The following is a 14189-nucleotide window of genomic DNA, read 5'->3' as shown; positions in this document are numbered from 1 at the left end:
CACATCCTTCATACAATAGGAGTTTTATTCAACTTTTAAATCACATTCATACTTTTTGAGCTTATTCAACACAGCTGATTGAGATCTCCTACTTTGACCCACCCATTTCACACTTTTCCAAATCATTCATACTCCTTCAGCTGCTTCTTAATCCAAATTAAAGCCATCAACCCAATTTAGCATCAGCCTTTCAACAGCCAGCATTCACACTGCACTTCAGAAATTGCATTTTCTAGTTTAAGAGATGTTGTCTAATAGTTGTGACTGTTCACTTGTGATTCCAAAACTATTGCTGTTTGAGTCATTTTATTCAGTGTAATGTGTCTTTGTCTAGGTCTTAAACTTGTTTTCCAGTTTTGTTTTGTATTTGTGACTCAATGGTGACTGCTGCCGCCAATTAGATGATGTGACCACCAGAGACCTGTTTCCAGTGTTAGCTAGAGCTTAATATGTACCATCCTCTAAAATGTCAAACTATCATCAAAATGTTTGTGAAACAAACTGCTAATGTTAAATTGCAGATGATAAAAAATGTTGCTCTTCCTGGTGGTCAATGTTCATCATTCCAGCCAGGATCAATAAGAATGTCGATGCAAGTGTTCATATTGCAGAAATATAATTTTAATAATCATCACCCATAAAATCCTAAACTAAGAAAGTTTACATCACAGTAGTATGTTGTGACACTGGAAAAATAGCACATGTTGGGCTATAAACAATAAAACCTGACATGAGAAAGAAAGTTTAAGTTGAAGTCTTGCATAGTGTCTGTAAGGTTTCAGTCAGCTGATCAGTTACTGTAAAGCAGTAAGTGATCAGCGTCTCCGGCGGCGCTGTGATTTGGGCGTGGTCCTCTGCACACACTCTGTTTTGCTGCAGCTGCACGTTTCCACTATGGTGTAGATGTGCTGGACCTTGGAGCTGTCAGCACAGGTCAGCGCCACCTGCCTCTGACTGGTGGTGGCCTCTTGGCAACACTCACACAGGTGCATCATCATGTTAGCCGCTGCAGAATACCTGCGCACACAGACAACAGCTCTTATCCTCTCCCACACAGCATGTACAGATCACAACAGTTTATTGAACAGTCAGTGAGTCAACGACAGGGTTTTGCATTATTACCTAATCCTGTGGTCCGGTCTTATTGGTGGGCCTTGAGTCAAAATCCAGTTTTAACATCTTTATTTTAGTTTATATTGTGCTCACATGGTGCATAATGTGTCTAAGTAGGATTTTGTTTATCATGACCACAAACTGATCAGAAAATCTGGGGACTCTCTTAGTATTCCCAACAGCAAATACATTTTTGAAATGTCAAAGTGGCCATGAGTGACAAAACTTGCAATCTCGGAACCATGGGTGTATAAAGAGAACTTGATACAGTGTCGGAGGCAGGGCCCCGTTCATTCCTATGAAAGTCGCTAAGTGGCACATGGCGCCAGAAAAGCCACTTCCCGCTGTAAAGAAATTACCCCGATGAAAACATATTGAGCATACGCTATGGGCCCCATGCACCCATAGAGCATGTGCACCAGAGACTTCTGCCAGCTGAAACGGCTAACTTCCGGTTTAGCCTTCAATTGTGCTGCTCTAGACATTTGGAGTCTAGAACTCCAAATGTTATCGGACCAAATGGATCAAATTCTGATAGTGAAACGAGTAATTTCGTGGCGGTTGTGATGCTATAATAATATATCCAACGTTTTACAGCTGCTCCTTTTGCCATGGTTGTGTGTGGGAAAAATGCTTTTTGGGTGCCTGTCAGAACTGGAAGTTGTAATTCCATGGTTTGCACACTATGTCAAGCCCTGGGCCTTGCTTGGAACTCAGCAGCTATCTGTCTCACGACGATTTAGCCTCTGGGGGCAACGGCCAATATTTCAAGGGTTCTGGTGTAGCCAGCGGATATCTGGATAATGGATAATGAATATCTGGGCCAAGACTTCCTCTTCTGTGTGCTGTGTCACAGTTGTTGTTTACAGTCCGATTAGCAACTTCAGAGGGTCCAGACAACATTTAAGCTAATTTCTATAAACAGATATATGCATATGAGTGCATTAATTGTTGTCAGACGATAGCCACTGGGTTCCGAGATTACATTTCAGCTAAGGCATTCCGTTTCTCTTGCTCTCCACACAATCTGTTTACCTGCATGCAACAAAAGTCCGCTGAAATGTGATTGGTCAATACTACTTGGTCTACATACGGAAACCAGAACACTTCCGTTATGCATTACTGCATTACAAATTGTGTAATCTCTGTTTGTAGAGATTACACAACTTGTAAATCAAAATTACTTTAACCTTTAGCTCTTTAGTTCATCACGAAGTTCATTTATATGCAACATATTAACATGTACAGCTGCAGACAATGGATTAGAATAAGAATCTGAATAATTACTGATGGCTTATCAATAACTGAGAATCTCTGACTTACAACAACATACTAACATTTACAACTGCAGACTTGATAATTCTTACTTTCTAATCAGTCATGATGTCTGCAGTTATAAATGTTAGTATGTTGTTTTGAAATGGATATTGATCTGGATGCCCTGCAGCTGTTTTTGAGAAAAAGAGGTGAAACTGTCTATTGGAGGGGTCTTCCTGATAAACTGAATAATTAAAAAGACAAAACAAGTTTGATGCTGGAGGAAGATTTTCCACAACCTGCCATCCCGAAAGTTATTTTTCTGAATGGCTTATAAATCATCTGTAAAGCCTTGGTAAAGGATTTATTAACACCAGTAATGCCATTAATTAGTGATTACTGTGGATTGCTGATAAAGTTGAACTTCAAATTTGGTGCTAAATAGACTCACATGGATGAGCTCCCACAGTGTCCGGCGCAGGATGTCATGTTAACCGGCTGCATGCTCTTACAGCCGTTCACTTCAATGACTGTCTGCTTACTCTGGACCTCACAGACACTGCGCAGTTTGCCTGGAACACATAGCAAGGGTTAAGCTTTCTATCTCTCTCTGTATATATATATATATATATATATGTATATATATATATATGTACTGTGACTCTACTAACTTACAGGTTTTGCAGCATCCGTTTGTGTCAGTTGTCATGGTGCCCTGGAGGAAGAAGATACAGCAGTGTTATGTTTTAGACATGGACAGTATGAACTTCTGAGTTTTGACAAAGTAAGGCCAACTCACAGGTTCACAGTCCAAGGGGTTAAAGGGAGGACAGGTGGTCTTGGTCTCCTTGGTAACAAGCTGTCCATTGACCTTCTCACAGGTATATTTCACACACTTGTCATTGGGGGGTACAAAGGTGTTGTTGACCTGTACCAACAGGAAGAACAAAAGCTAAATCAGATATTCAACAAAGATCATGATTTATCTTTTGGCTCATATACAAACACAGCCTGGCCTAAATACCACTAATGAGAAATAAGGCTAGTCTTATTTTTAGCTTTGAATTACATTTATTTTGTGTTTTTGTTTGTTTCACTTTTATTAACAAATATATAAATTGTTTAAGTGGTAGAAAGAATTTGCTTGCTACAGTTAATATCCCCTTTCTCATATTGTTGGCTATCAAAAATGAGGAAACACTCACACAGCTGCAGTACTGACCTCAGTGATGTGTGTTGTGTTGTCAGGTGTGGTGATAATACAGCTCTTCTGGACACACGTCCCACAGCACTTGCCAGGTACAGTCTGATATTCATAACCCTGGAGACAGAGTGAGGGAGAGATTGTGAGGGAGCCAGTTCCTTTGGCTTTGTAAGAACATGCTACAGTGTGTGTGTCTGTGTTGGAATATGTTTGCTCCTTTATTATTTATTTATTATTTCATTTTTTGATGCAACTTCTTTTTGTATTAAAGGTGCAACGCGTAGAATTTAGTGGCATCTAGCCTAACAGACTTGGCAGCTATGGAATATAATATTCATATGTATGTTTTCATTAGTGTATAATCCCTTGGAAATAAGAATTGTTGTGTTTTTGTTACCTTAGCATGAGTCCTTTATATCTACATAGGGAGCAGATCCTCTTCCACAGAGGCTGACATGTTGCACTGCCATGTTTCTACAGTAGCACAGAATGGACAAGCACCAGCTCTAGAGCAGGCCTTTTACATTTTTCATGAGTTTCACGGCCACCATAGTTTCTCCTACACACTTGGAAGTGGAGGGGGAGGGGAGGGGTATTGCAACCCCACCGCTAGACGCCACTAAATCCTACACACTGGTCCTTTAAATTGTATTCAATTGTATTCGTCTGCCATATTCAGCCAGTGGAACCTTATAAATTCCTTATTCCTAATCACTTACTGGTTCCTCTGCTGAATACTCAATAGAGCATCTATTTAATGGAACTTTCTGAATAGCTGGAACATGATACATGAAGATTTGACAGAACTTATACGTCTAAGACTCAAAGGAGATATTTAATGCCAGCAATAAATAAGGAAATTTAATGCAACAACAACAGATGATAAATAAAGGATGGGGTAAATGCATACATACTTATGTACTAAGTGGTTATTTTATTAGGTACACGTATACAATCTAATTCAATCCAATACAACAGCTCTGTCATGCTTTTGGAAAGTGTAGTGAATGTGTGTGTTTGTTGGTATGTCCTGTGAATGAGCTTACTTCAGAGCAGTTTGTGTTGCAGACAATGGGTTTGCAGGTAATGATGTTCAGCTTGGTGATGGGATCCATTTTGGGGCCACAGTAACACTCCTGGCAGGGCCCAGGTTTAAAAGACTCTATGGTTTCTTCGGATGGTGCTATTGTTGTCCCTGATGGTTGTCCTGGTCCTGATGGTGGTGCTGTTGTTCCCGATGGTTGTCCTGGTCCTGATGGTGGTGCTGTTGTTCCCGATGGTTGTCCTGGTCCTGATGGTCGTGCTGTTGTTCCCGATGGTTGTCCTGGTCCTAATGGTGGTGCTGTTGTTCCTGATGGTTGTCCTGTTCCTGATGGTGGTGCCGTTGTTCCCGATGGTTGTCCTGGTCCTGATGGTTGTCCTGGTCCTGATGGTGGTGCTGTTGTTCCCGATGGTTGTCCCAGTCCTGATGGTGGTGTTGTTGTTCCTGATTTTTGCTTTGGTGTTGATGGTGCTTCTAATGGTGGTTCTGATGGTGTTTGTGGTGTTGGTATCTTGGCACCAGGCTACAGAATACACAATGATCAAAGCTCTATCAAAAATCAATTCAGGATTCCAAGTAAACTTTCACTACTTTACTTCAGATCATTTGTTCTTTGTCAAGAAAAACAATTCTCCTTTGTTGCCTTTAAGTTCTGGCCTGTTTCATGTTCACACTGACTTGTTACAAACCAAGAATTGTAAGGATCAGTTTATACTCAGATCACATCAAAAATCAGAAGTGACTATAATCGCACTGAATGGCCAGCCATCATGAGTGGGTGGGGGGCGGTGGCGGGGGTGCATGAAGCGATTTAAATATGGGGGAACATGGGGGGAATGTGCATATTTTCATACAGTCCCCTGAAGACATTGTGTTGCTCTCGGTTGTTCACATGATGAGTGACAGACAAAGTTAGTAACAGAGAGCTAAATTTAAACTCTGGCTCCTTTCTCACCTCCACACAGCTGGCTAATCACAACATGAAATGGGTGTAAATGTCGTATTTTTGGTTGGCCAGACAGAGCCCCAACTTATCTGATGACGGGAATAGGTTTTCCAACAAGTTCTTCAGAACGCAAACAAGCAGTTCTGAAGAATTATACTGGCAGCTTTAACATGAAGTCATAGCTACTGATTGACAGGTAACTCATAAGATAGTTTAGGTGACTGTAATACTGTAAAACACATGAGGGTTTCCTGGAGTAAAACAAAAGTTTGTTCTTGTGACTGACAACAGGTCATTCTAAACTTTACTACATCTATTGTCTTTATTTTTTCTAGTGTCACAAAGAGCTTATGAAGAAGGTGGTTATGGAAGATTGTGTCCTTCACAGTTCTTGCAGTTAGTGCATGGATTGTGTATATACAATAGCGGTTCAACTTTTGAATCCATGCTGACTTCATGTTATCTACTATCACACAGTGCAGCTGCATCAGAGTCCACTGGGAAGCCCCTTTTTCAAGTGGTCTTGGTGTGGTTGCTTAGTTAACACCAGACTTTGAATGACAGCATGTTAGTTTGAACCTGACCGTTTAGGTGATAAAGCATCCTTATGTTGCGCTGGGGACTGTCTGTCCTCATTTAGGGTGATTTCACACCTAATCTGTTTTATGTGGTTCAAATAAGCTACTATATGGTATGAAGGCTGTCATTTGGTGCAGATAAGCAAACACAGAACCACTTCCAAGTAAATTCTGATTCAGTTCATTTCTGGTGTGAATGCAAAGTAGACAAACCATAGGACTGCGATTATAGAAGGTATGTGACTGTTGGGATTTTCCCTGATACATCAAAAAGTGAACACACAGTAGTTTAAAACAGAGGTGTGTCATGCCTGTGTACTAATCTGTATATTTTGAGAAGTTATTTGACAGCAGCTATAATTCTTGTCCTGTTTTTACCAGTCTGTCTTTATTTAAGACAGATGAGGTGCACTTTCAGTCTTTAATAATGCTTGCAACCGCATATTCCTTTGTGAGATTTCTGTGACACCAGAAGAGCTAAAAGGATACATAAGGCGCAGTTAAGTCAAAGAAATGCTTTGTTTTGATTTTCCCATATTGATCCATGTAGCACCGCTGACAAAGAATGATGCCTGAGCTGTCCAATTAACGAGTTACCTCTCCATCCATATGACTTCCTGCTTTCAACTCTGTTCATTTTTAGTAAGTTGGTGTGGATAAGTAAGATACGTTTTTTTTCTTTGGTCTGCACTAAAGGAACTGAGTGAAAGTCAGTGTAGCTTCTTGTCAGGAGTATACAGAATACATGCACACACTGGACATCAAAAAACAGCTTATCCTTTGGTGGATCAACATTTCTCAGAGGAAACTAAGACTCACTATGATTCAAACCTGTAAAAGACAGTGTTCATTAAGTTATTTGATTGTTCCAGTTTAGAGCTTCGTTGAATAGTTGCTGTATTTTCAAACCTGCAGTGTGACTCTGATATTGTCATGGTGACACCTGCTCACCTGTCTCTCTCTGTCTCCCACTTTCAATCTTACAATCTTCCTCTTCTTCTAAGTCTGGCAGGCCTGTTGACTTCATGCATTTCAGTAACAAGGAAGTGCTCTGACTGTTGTTTTCTCTTTTAACTTCCTGTCTACACTGGAAGTAGCAGTTTGTCGCGTTGTGCAGGTTGCTGCTCACAGCATTGAGTGCTATTTACACAGCAGTGCTAATTAGATCATTCTCCCACACAGCTCTGGGATCAGCTGCTCATGTAACTGTTATAGTAGTCATGTGACTGGTCAGTCATGTGTTTTATTGTGTCTATAACAATATGAAATCAGAACAGACTCACTCTCCAGTTTTTCCACGTTATGACATTATTGTGGAACAAGCTGATTATTCTAAATTACAGTATTGATCAAATATATATATTATATACTGTGACATATGAGGGTGGAAAGTTTCAGTGCTGATAAATCAGCTGAACTGCTGAACTGTAAGCTGGTTCACTGACCTTTTATTCTTATAAAGTACCTGTGATTCAACCTGCTCTGCCTGCCTGTATCTGTGTTTGGGTCCTCTTCCCTGTCGTACCCTGAGATATATATTGATATTGGGAGTTTGGACTGTGTGCTTACCTTGTACTCAGTCATGTCATAGACACATACACCTTTAGGTACTGCAGAGACATAAAAGATACATGAATTAGGTTAGCAGAGTAGTAATGTAGATGTGTGCCGAGCTACTGTAGGCTAATCTATGCACAGAGATGAATCGATATTAATCTTCTATCTATCCATCATATTCTACGTAAAAGAGTAAACCTGTGTTTTACCTAAAGCAGGTTCTTAAAATCCTTTATGTGAGGATTAATTGTTTCAGATTTAATTCTAACAATTAACTGTGAACAAATATTAAAAATCTCTTTCTTCCTTTCAAAACTAAATTGCTGGACTGAAGCCTGGTCAGTATGGTTCTACTTGAAGTAATAATTTCGTCTTTACATTTAAATAGAAAATGCACCAAAAATCAGCTGTACATGCTACTGACACATGCTAATGTAAGAGTTTTCCTTTCCTGTCTAAAGCCGCCTTTTTTTTTTACAACAGAGGAAATTAGTTAGATTAGGTAAATTTCATTCATCGTTTCTCTTGAAAAATTACTTTTTGTAGTCATTTCATGGTAGATATGAATGGGAAAATGACACTGCTTAAAAATAATGCAATAAAGCAAGTGAAAGAAGGAATTTTTTTTACAATATCTAACTTTTTTCATTGATATATGGCTGTGACATATTACACTAATGCAAATGTCTGTGTATTTCTTTCTTACCAACAAACCTTTTCATTTCTTTACCAACAAACCTCTTAGTAGCTCACAGTGGCATGTTTCTTAAGGATATACAGTTTTGCATTACACATTGTACACCAGCAGTTATGATGTGCTGCCACATACCACACTTGTAGGATTGGCAGCAGGTGCCGTTGGTGACAGTGAGTTGGAAGCCCAATGGGCACGTGATAGGAGCGGGACACAGGTTGATGTTGCATTCTGTTGGGTACAAAAGTATGGGATGAATATCAAAGTGTGAATGTGGAGATTTGCCTCAATTTGGCTTTGATAACAATAACTTAAAGAACTCTACCCCCTGTAAATACTAACCTGTAGAGCCTTGAAACAGTATTACATCAAAGTGAATATTACGTCTGCTTAAATTTAGGTTAAAATTATTGTTGTGAGGCAGGGCAGTTACACGTTCCCATTGGTTATTGATTACAAAGTTTGGTCTGTACTAGCAAGGTAAGTTTGAGCAAAAAGCGGAAGATGTTCATTGCGATGGATGACATATCATACATATCATACAAAATAAAATAAAATAAAATAAAAGGTTAACACATTCTTAAATCTAAAACATGTTTGTTTGCTTTGGAAAGCAGCCAGCAGCATATGATTTGTAAACAACACTGGTATGGTCCTTTAAGGCCCAACAGTTACTGCAGTTGTTTACTTTTTGTTTTTTATAAAATATCCCTAAATACGATAGTTTAAAGTCTGTCCTTAATGCTAGTGTATCAGAGATTTTTCTCATTTGTTCCTAAAGGCAGTAATGTCGACATATATCAGTAAATATAAATATGACATTGCATGAGAGACTAAATGAACACTCCACCTGGTATTAACAAATACAAATTCAGTCTGTTGCTACTGTCCAGTTCAGTACGAGCTAGTGCTATATGAGCACTGTTGATAAGGTTAATAGCCCATACTGTGTATTACAACTGAGCTGACAAAGGTACTTTGGCACACCGGAGAGGGAAGCTGATTCAGTACAGTCAGAGATGGCTAAATATTTGTTCATGCATGTACTAAACACCCAAAATACACTTTCACTTTCTTTGTAGAGGAATGGATATCAATCTCATGTCTGTGATTGAAGTAGAGAGATGGAGTCAGGACATGGTTAAAGACCGGAAGCAGGGGAGAACAGTTAATCTGGCTCTGTTGGAACTTCAAAAACACCAACATCTTTACACCTACATTACTCTGTGTCTTTTTTGATCCAGATAACATATCCAAATGCATGTTAATACCAGGTGGAGATCCGATGAAAAGAAAGCCTGTGGTTTAGACGTTTAGACTAGACCTCAGAGGTAGATTTTACCGCCATCAACTCAAACAATTTCCCCTTGTTGCCCCCAAAAGTGTAATTTTACAAAGTGACAGAATCACATTTGGTTTTGTGACACTATAACTGACCACATGACTGTGTTGTGCAGCAGCCATCTGTCTTGTTGACCAGCTGCTGGCCAGGCTTGCTGCAGATGGGGCTCTGTACTGATGGGCAGTGAACAGGCTGACACTGGACGCTCATGGAGTCCTTGTCGCACACACAGGTGTTGCAGCCACTTATCCATGTGTCACCAGGCTGGTTAAGAGAAAGGAACCAGTTAAGACACACAGCTCATGCTTTGCTAGTGTAGATGAACGTATGTGTTAGGCAGAGTTTTCACCTGTTTGGGCTTTCCATCAGGTCCAATACAATCTGAAATTCAAAGAGAAACAAATGTTCTTATATTTGTAGCTGTGACAAATATCGTGAGAAATATTCCATGACCTAGTCAAAACAGGTTTTCTTACCACAGGAGGTAACACATGTCTCATAGACTGTGTTGAATAAGGTGGTGCCTTGAGGACAGAAGCAACCCTCCTTAAAGTGGGTAGCAGATGCCCCACTTTCTGCTTGGAACTTCTTGTTGTATCTGTTGTCAGAAATAGAATTACTTATTATTATAGTGATGTGAGGACCTGGAAATGTTTTGAGGGATGGTCAAACAACAAGGACCTGTGAGTGGAGACTAACAACAAAAAATTTCCGATCATCTATCAAAACATACCTTTATGAAAGTTAACAATACACAGTAAAAAGTGCCAATGTGCCAGTAAATTGCAATCACATCTCTGGGCTCTATTTTCCTGAGAAAGGGCAAGCACATTTTTGCAATTTTAGTGACTACTAGTGGTTGCGCAAACCAGGCATAGCTGGGTTCAAAGTGGAACAGAGGCTGAATACATTATTAATAACTCCTTTCATCCCCTTCAAAAGTAGCAAAAGGTGAAACGGAGAGAGGCTGACGTCTCTGAGAGAACAAAAATAAACCTACATGAATATACATCATCAAAAATATGCTGTCAATAGTAGAATGAACAGGCAGTTATTTAATATTAGTGCTGAAGCTGCTGGCAGTCCTGATCCTCCTCTGAGACAAATGATTTTACTGTTAAATTTTTGATCTGTGAGTTAATAGCTTTCCAGTTTGCTGTTTGGAAGAACACAGAACATTATCTACCATTAGATCCTGACCAGTCCTGTGTATCGGAAAATATAAATAACGAAGGAAGTTACCACTGCTGTGCCATCAGTGTGTAAAAATTACACCCTTCTTTTATTTATGTTAAGTGAAAGAGGAGCTTCTGCAACCAGACTGTAGATTAAATACAACATCTTTCCTTCTGCTCTGAGATGACTATAGGTATTTAATCAACTGCACGGAAAAGATCTGACATTCTATAAGTACTTGTGGGAAACTCACTCACCAAGTGGAACATCAGTATTGAATGTGATTAGAATTCTGGGTGACAGGATTATGTTCATGTGGATATTAGTGATACTGATGTTATTAAACATAGTTTAATTCAGTGCTTCAATGACAGCAGAAATATGAATATATTAAGTCAAGTAAGTGGTGAGTAAATGTTAAGAAACAAACAAAAAAATATTGTACTGACATATACTTTACCTGTCATTGCATGTAGGCTCTACATCAGGGCCACAGGCCATATACACTTTGTTGCTTGGACACTTGTGCTCTATAAAATGGAGATGTGTTTATATCATTCAGAAATCCAAGCAACATCCATATTATTGTAGGCCTACAATACTGAATATATATCTCACCACACTGCCCATTGGTGTCATTCCTCCAGTCAATGCAGACTCCTGCATTAGAACACTCAGTGGCATAGGCCTCCAGGCTGGAGCAGCTGTTATTGCCACCATTGCAAATGTCAGACACACAGGATGTCACAAACGATCCTGGGGATATGACTGTGTGGCATTTTGCAAATACACTGGAGGGGATATACAAGCCAGAACAGTATGTCAGGAAAATTGATCAGAAGACTTTACATACAATGAGTTGCAAGACAAATCTAAGATGTTTTTGTAGAGACCATTACTTTTGTTATTTTGAGTTTTAGTTGTGTGATCAGTTCTATGGTATGTTTTTAGGTCATGCTTAGTAGTGGTGTTGTATTGGACCGAATTACAATGTATAAGAGGTTGTTTTTCCTCTGGTCACACAGTGTAAATAGCATAGAGATTATCATTATGCCTTTTTCCATGAGAATTTCAACTTTTGTTGAACAGTCTCTGTAAGCAATATGTTATTCATGCAGCAGCATATGAACCATATCAAAACAGTTGCACCTATTGTTTCCAATATAACATAGGAAACATCCTGTTGGAAGAGGGACACATGTTCTTATGAGTTAACATGCTGCGCTGCACCAGGGTTATGGAAGGCCAAAAGATCAGATCAGATCTAAAATTGCACATAATCATCAAAAAATTAGTTTTTGCTGTTTTGTTTCCAATTCAACATAAAAATTGGTTTCTATCACATAGTAAATATAAACTTTTTTCACCCTGTCAATGGTAAGGAGAGGAGGCTCGTCCATAGAGGCAGAGGACATTGCTCCTCCTCTATTTTTTGAGAGGCAAGAGGGAGATGATCAAAATATAAAAAAATAATTTTTCCGTCTTCTTTAGAAAAAAATCCATCATTGAAATTCTGATCAAAATGCTTCAACAGCGACACCTGCAGGGCAGGAGGAGAAAGGGCTGTGTGTGTGAAGTGGTGGTAGGGGGCAGAGGAGGACAGGCTCCTGCTGTCCTCCTCAGGGCGGGATCTCTTATATCAATTTAATGTACTTAATTTTTTCATGCAGAATACAATACTGACATCACGTTGGTCCAATGACAGTTTCCAAATTTCATCTTCAAATCTCTACAACTGTATGCGGTAAAGCGATCCAAATTTCCTTTTTTCAGCTTTAGATGTTACATTTCATGTCTTTTATCGAGCAGTAGATAGCTGCTTCCGTTAGCCAACGCAACAGTTGGCTTGTTGTAGCAGCTCTGAAGGACTGTTAAGGACTGTTATTAAGCTAACGAGAGAATGGATTTGGACTGGGGGGTGCAGCAGTGGCAGGACGCGCTGGAGAGCGGCTGGAGAGCTCTGCTCTGCTGGTGCAGCCTTGGACCTCGCTGCTTCAGCTGTCCGTGCTGCAGCCCAACATATCACTGCTCTGAAATGAACTCCTCTCAACAACAATAGAAAGTGAACAACATAATTTAAATGAAGTGTGCAGGAGGTCTGGCTGCTTGCTTGTGACAATTTCTTCAGTTGAAACACATGTAAATCATGTGATATCTTGTCTGTTTCTGATGAGAACATAAATCTGTTGTCATAGTACAACAATACTATAAATTTGAATTTCACTTTGTTGGTAAAATGACACATTCTGAACCACTCAGCTAAAAAAGCACTTCATTGTTTAGAAAAAAAATGTATATGCTAGATGTCTTCAATGTAGAAGCCTTTTCATCACTCAGGGTTTTTTGTTTTTGAAAGCAAATTGTTTTATTGGCATATAAAATTGCCCCCACCCCATGATTCATCATGTGGAGGACAACGATATAGTATGATGCGGTTTGTTGTAAGATTCCATGTTGGTTTTCCTCCTGTCCTCCCCAATTTTTTGAGTCACCAGCCGCCACTGATGGTAAGTATGGTCAGACCAGACTAGTTCACTTTTGATTGAGGTTAAATTCCACACCGGTCTGCAATCAGCTCATCAAACAGCTCAAGTACCCCAGCTCTTCTTTCATTCTTCTTCATTCGCCAGATTGTTCAGTCAGCACAGTGGTAGCTACTCTCTCTCTCGGCTGCTCAGTATTCTTTGTACTCATTTTCTTGTGTCCTCTTTGTGCAAATTATTAATCTGACTTCTCCTGTGTCCAGCTGTCCAGTGCCAGCTCGTTCACCACGTCATCGCTCTCTACACTGCTGCAAGCCCACTCTTCAGCCACTCCACGCCATACTCACCCAGCTACCAGCCAAGTTCTGACATACTACTCCTCCACAGCCTGCCCACCCCTTGCCATCGCCAGCTCCCCTCCCTTCTTCCCTCCACAACCAGTTTTACTTATTAAAACCATCCCATCTTATCCATTCCTCTCTGTTTCTGTGCCTGCTTTTGGGTCCAAAACAACCTTAGCTTTAACAAGTAGACTAATACTGTATGTACCAGATGCCTTCTACTGCACAGTGGTAAAATGTCCAGTAGCTTTAGTGAACCACTAGGTGCCTGGTTCACCCAGCATTTTCAATTTTTATTTGGTGTGATTTGTTCCAACTATAGCCTGCTACTGTGATGAAAAACTTCCAAGGAGCTGGTAGTGCCCAACATATAAACTCATCCCTTTTTTATTCTTGTTTTAAATTTGAAGTGACATATATACATATAAAATAAAAATAAAAAAGTTTAACTGCTGC

The 14189-nt window shown here is 39.7% G+C and overlaps 1 protein-coding gene across 1 annotated transcript in view; it reads right to left on the bottom strand.

Annotated features, from left to right (window-relative positions):
- Positions 1–643: 643 nt before the first annotated feature.
- LOC121896253 (mucin-2-like) overlaps positions 644–14189 on the bottom strand; it is a 58173-nt gene continuing 44627 nt past the window's right edge. The window contains exons 35-47 of the mRNA XM_042410026.1: positions 11528–11700; positions 11370–11439; positions 10210–10331; positions 10083–10114; positions 9829–9997; positions 8527–8622; positions 7710–7750; positions 4621–5139; positions 3593–3691; positions 3170–3298; positions 3046–3085; positions 2822–2942; positions 644–1017 (exon numbers count right to left, since the gene is read on the bottom strand). Of these exons, the coding sequence (XP_042265960.1) occupies positions 816–1017; positions 2822–2942; positions 3046–3085; positions 3170–3298; positions 3593–3691; positions 4621–5139; positions 7710–7750; positions 8527–8622; positions 9829–9997; positions 10083–10114; positions 10210–10331; positions 11370–11439; positions 11528–11700 (1813 nt within the window). The 3' untranslated portion in view covers positions 644–815. The remainder of the gene's footprint in view (positions 1018–2821; positions 2943–3045; positions 3086–3169; positions 3299–3592; positions 3692–4620; positions 5140–7709; positions 7751–8526; positions 8623–9828; positions 9998–10082; positions 10115–10209; positions 10332–11369; positions 11440–11527; positions 11701–14189) is intronic.

The sequence above is a fragment of the Thunnus maccoyii genome, chromosome 1, assembly GCF_910596095.1.
Source record: "Thunnus maccoyii chromosome 1, fThuMac1.1, whole genome shotgun sequence".
Taxonomy (NCBI): Eukaryota; Metazoa; Chordata; class Actinopteri; order Scombriformes; family Scombridae; genus Thunnus; species Thunnus maccoyii.
The sequence above is the reverse complement of the archived record's forward strand: the minus strand, read 5'-3'. Positions and strand labels throughout refer to the sequence as shown.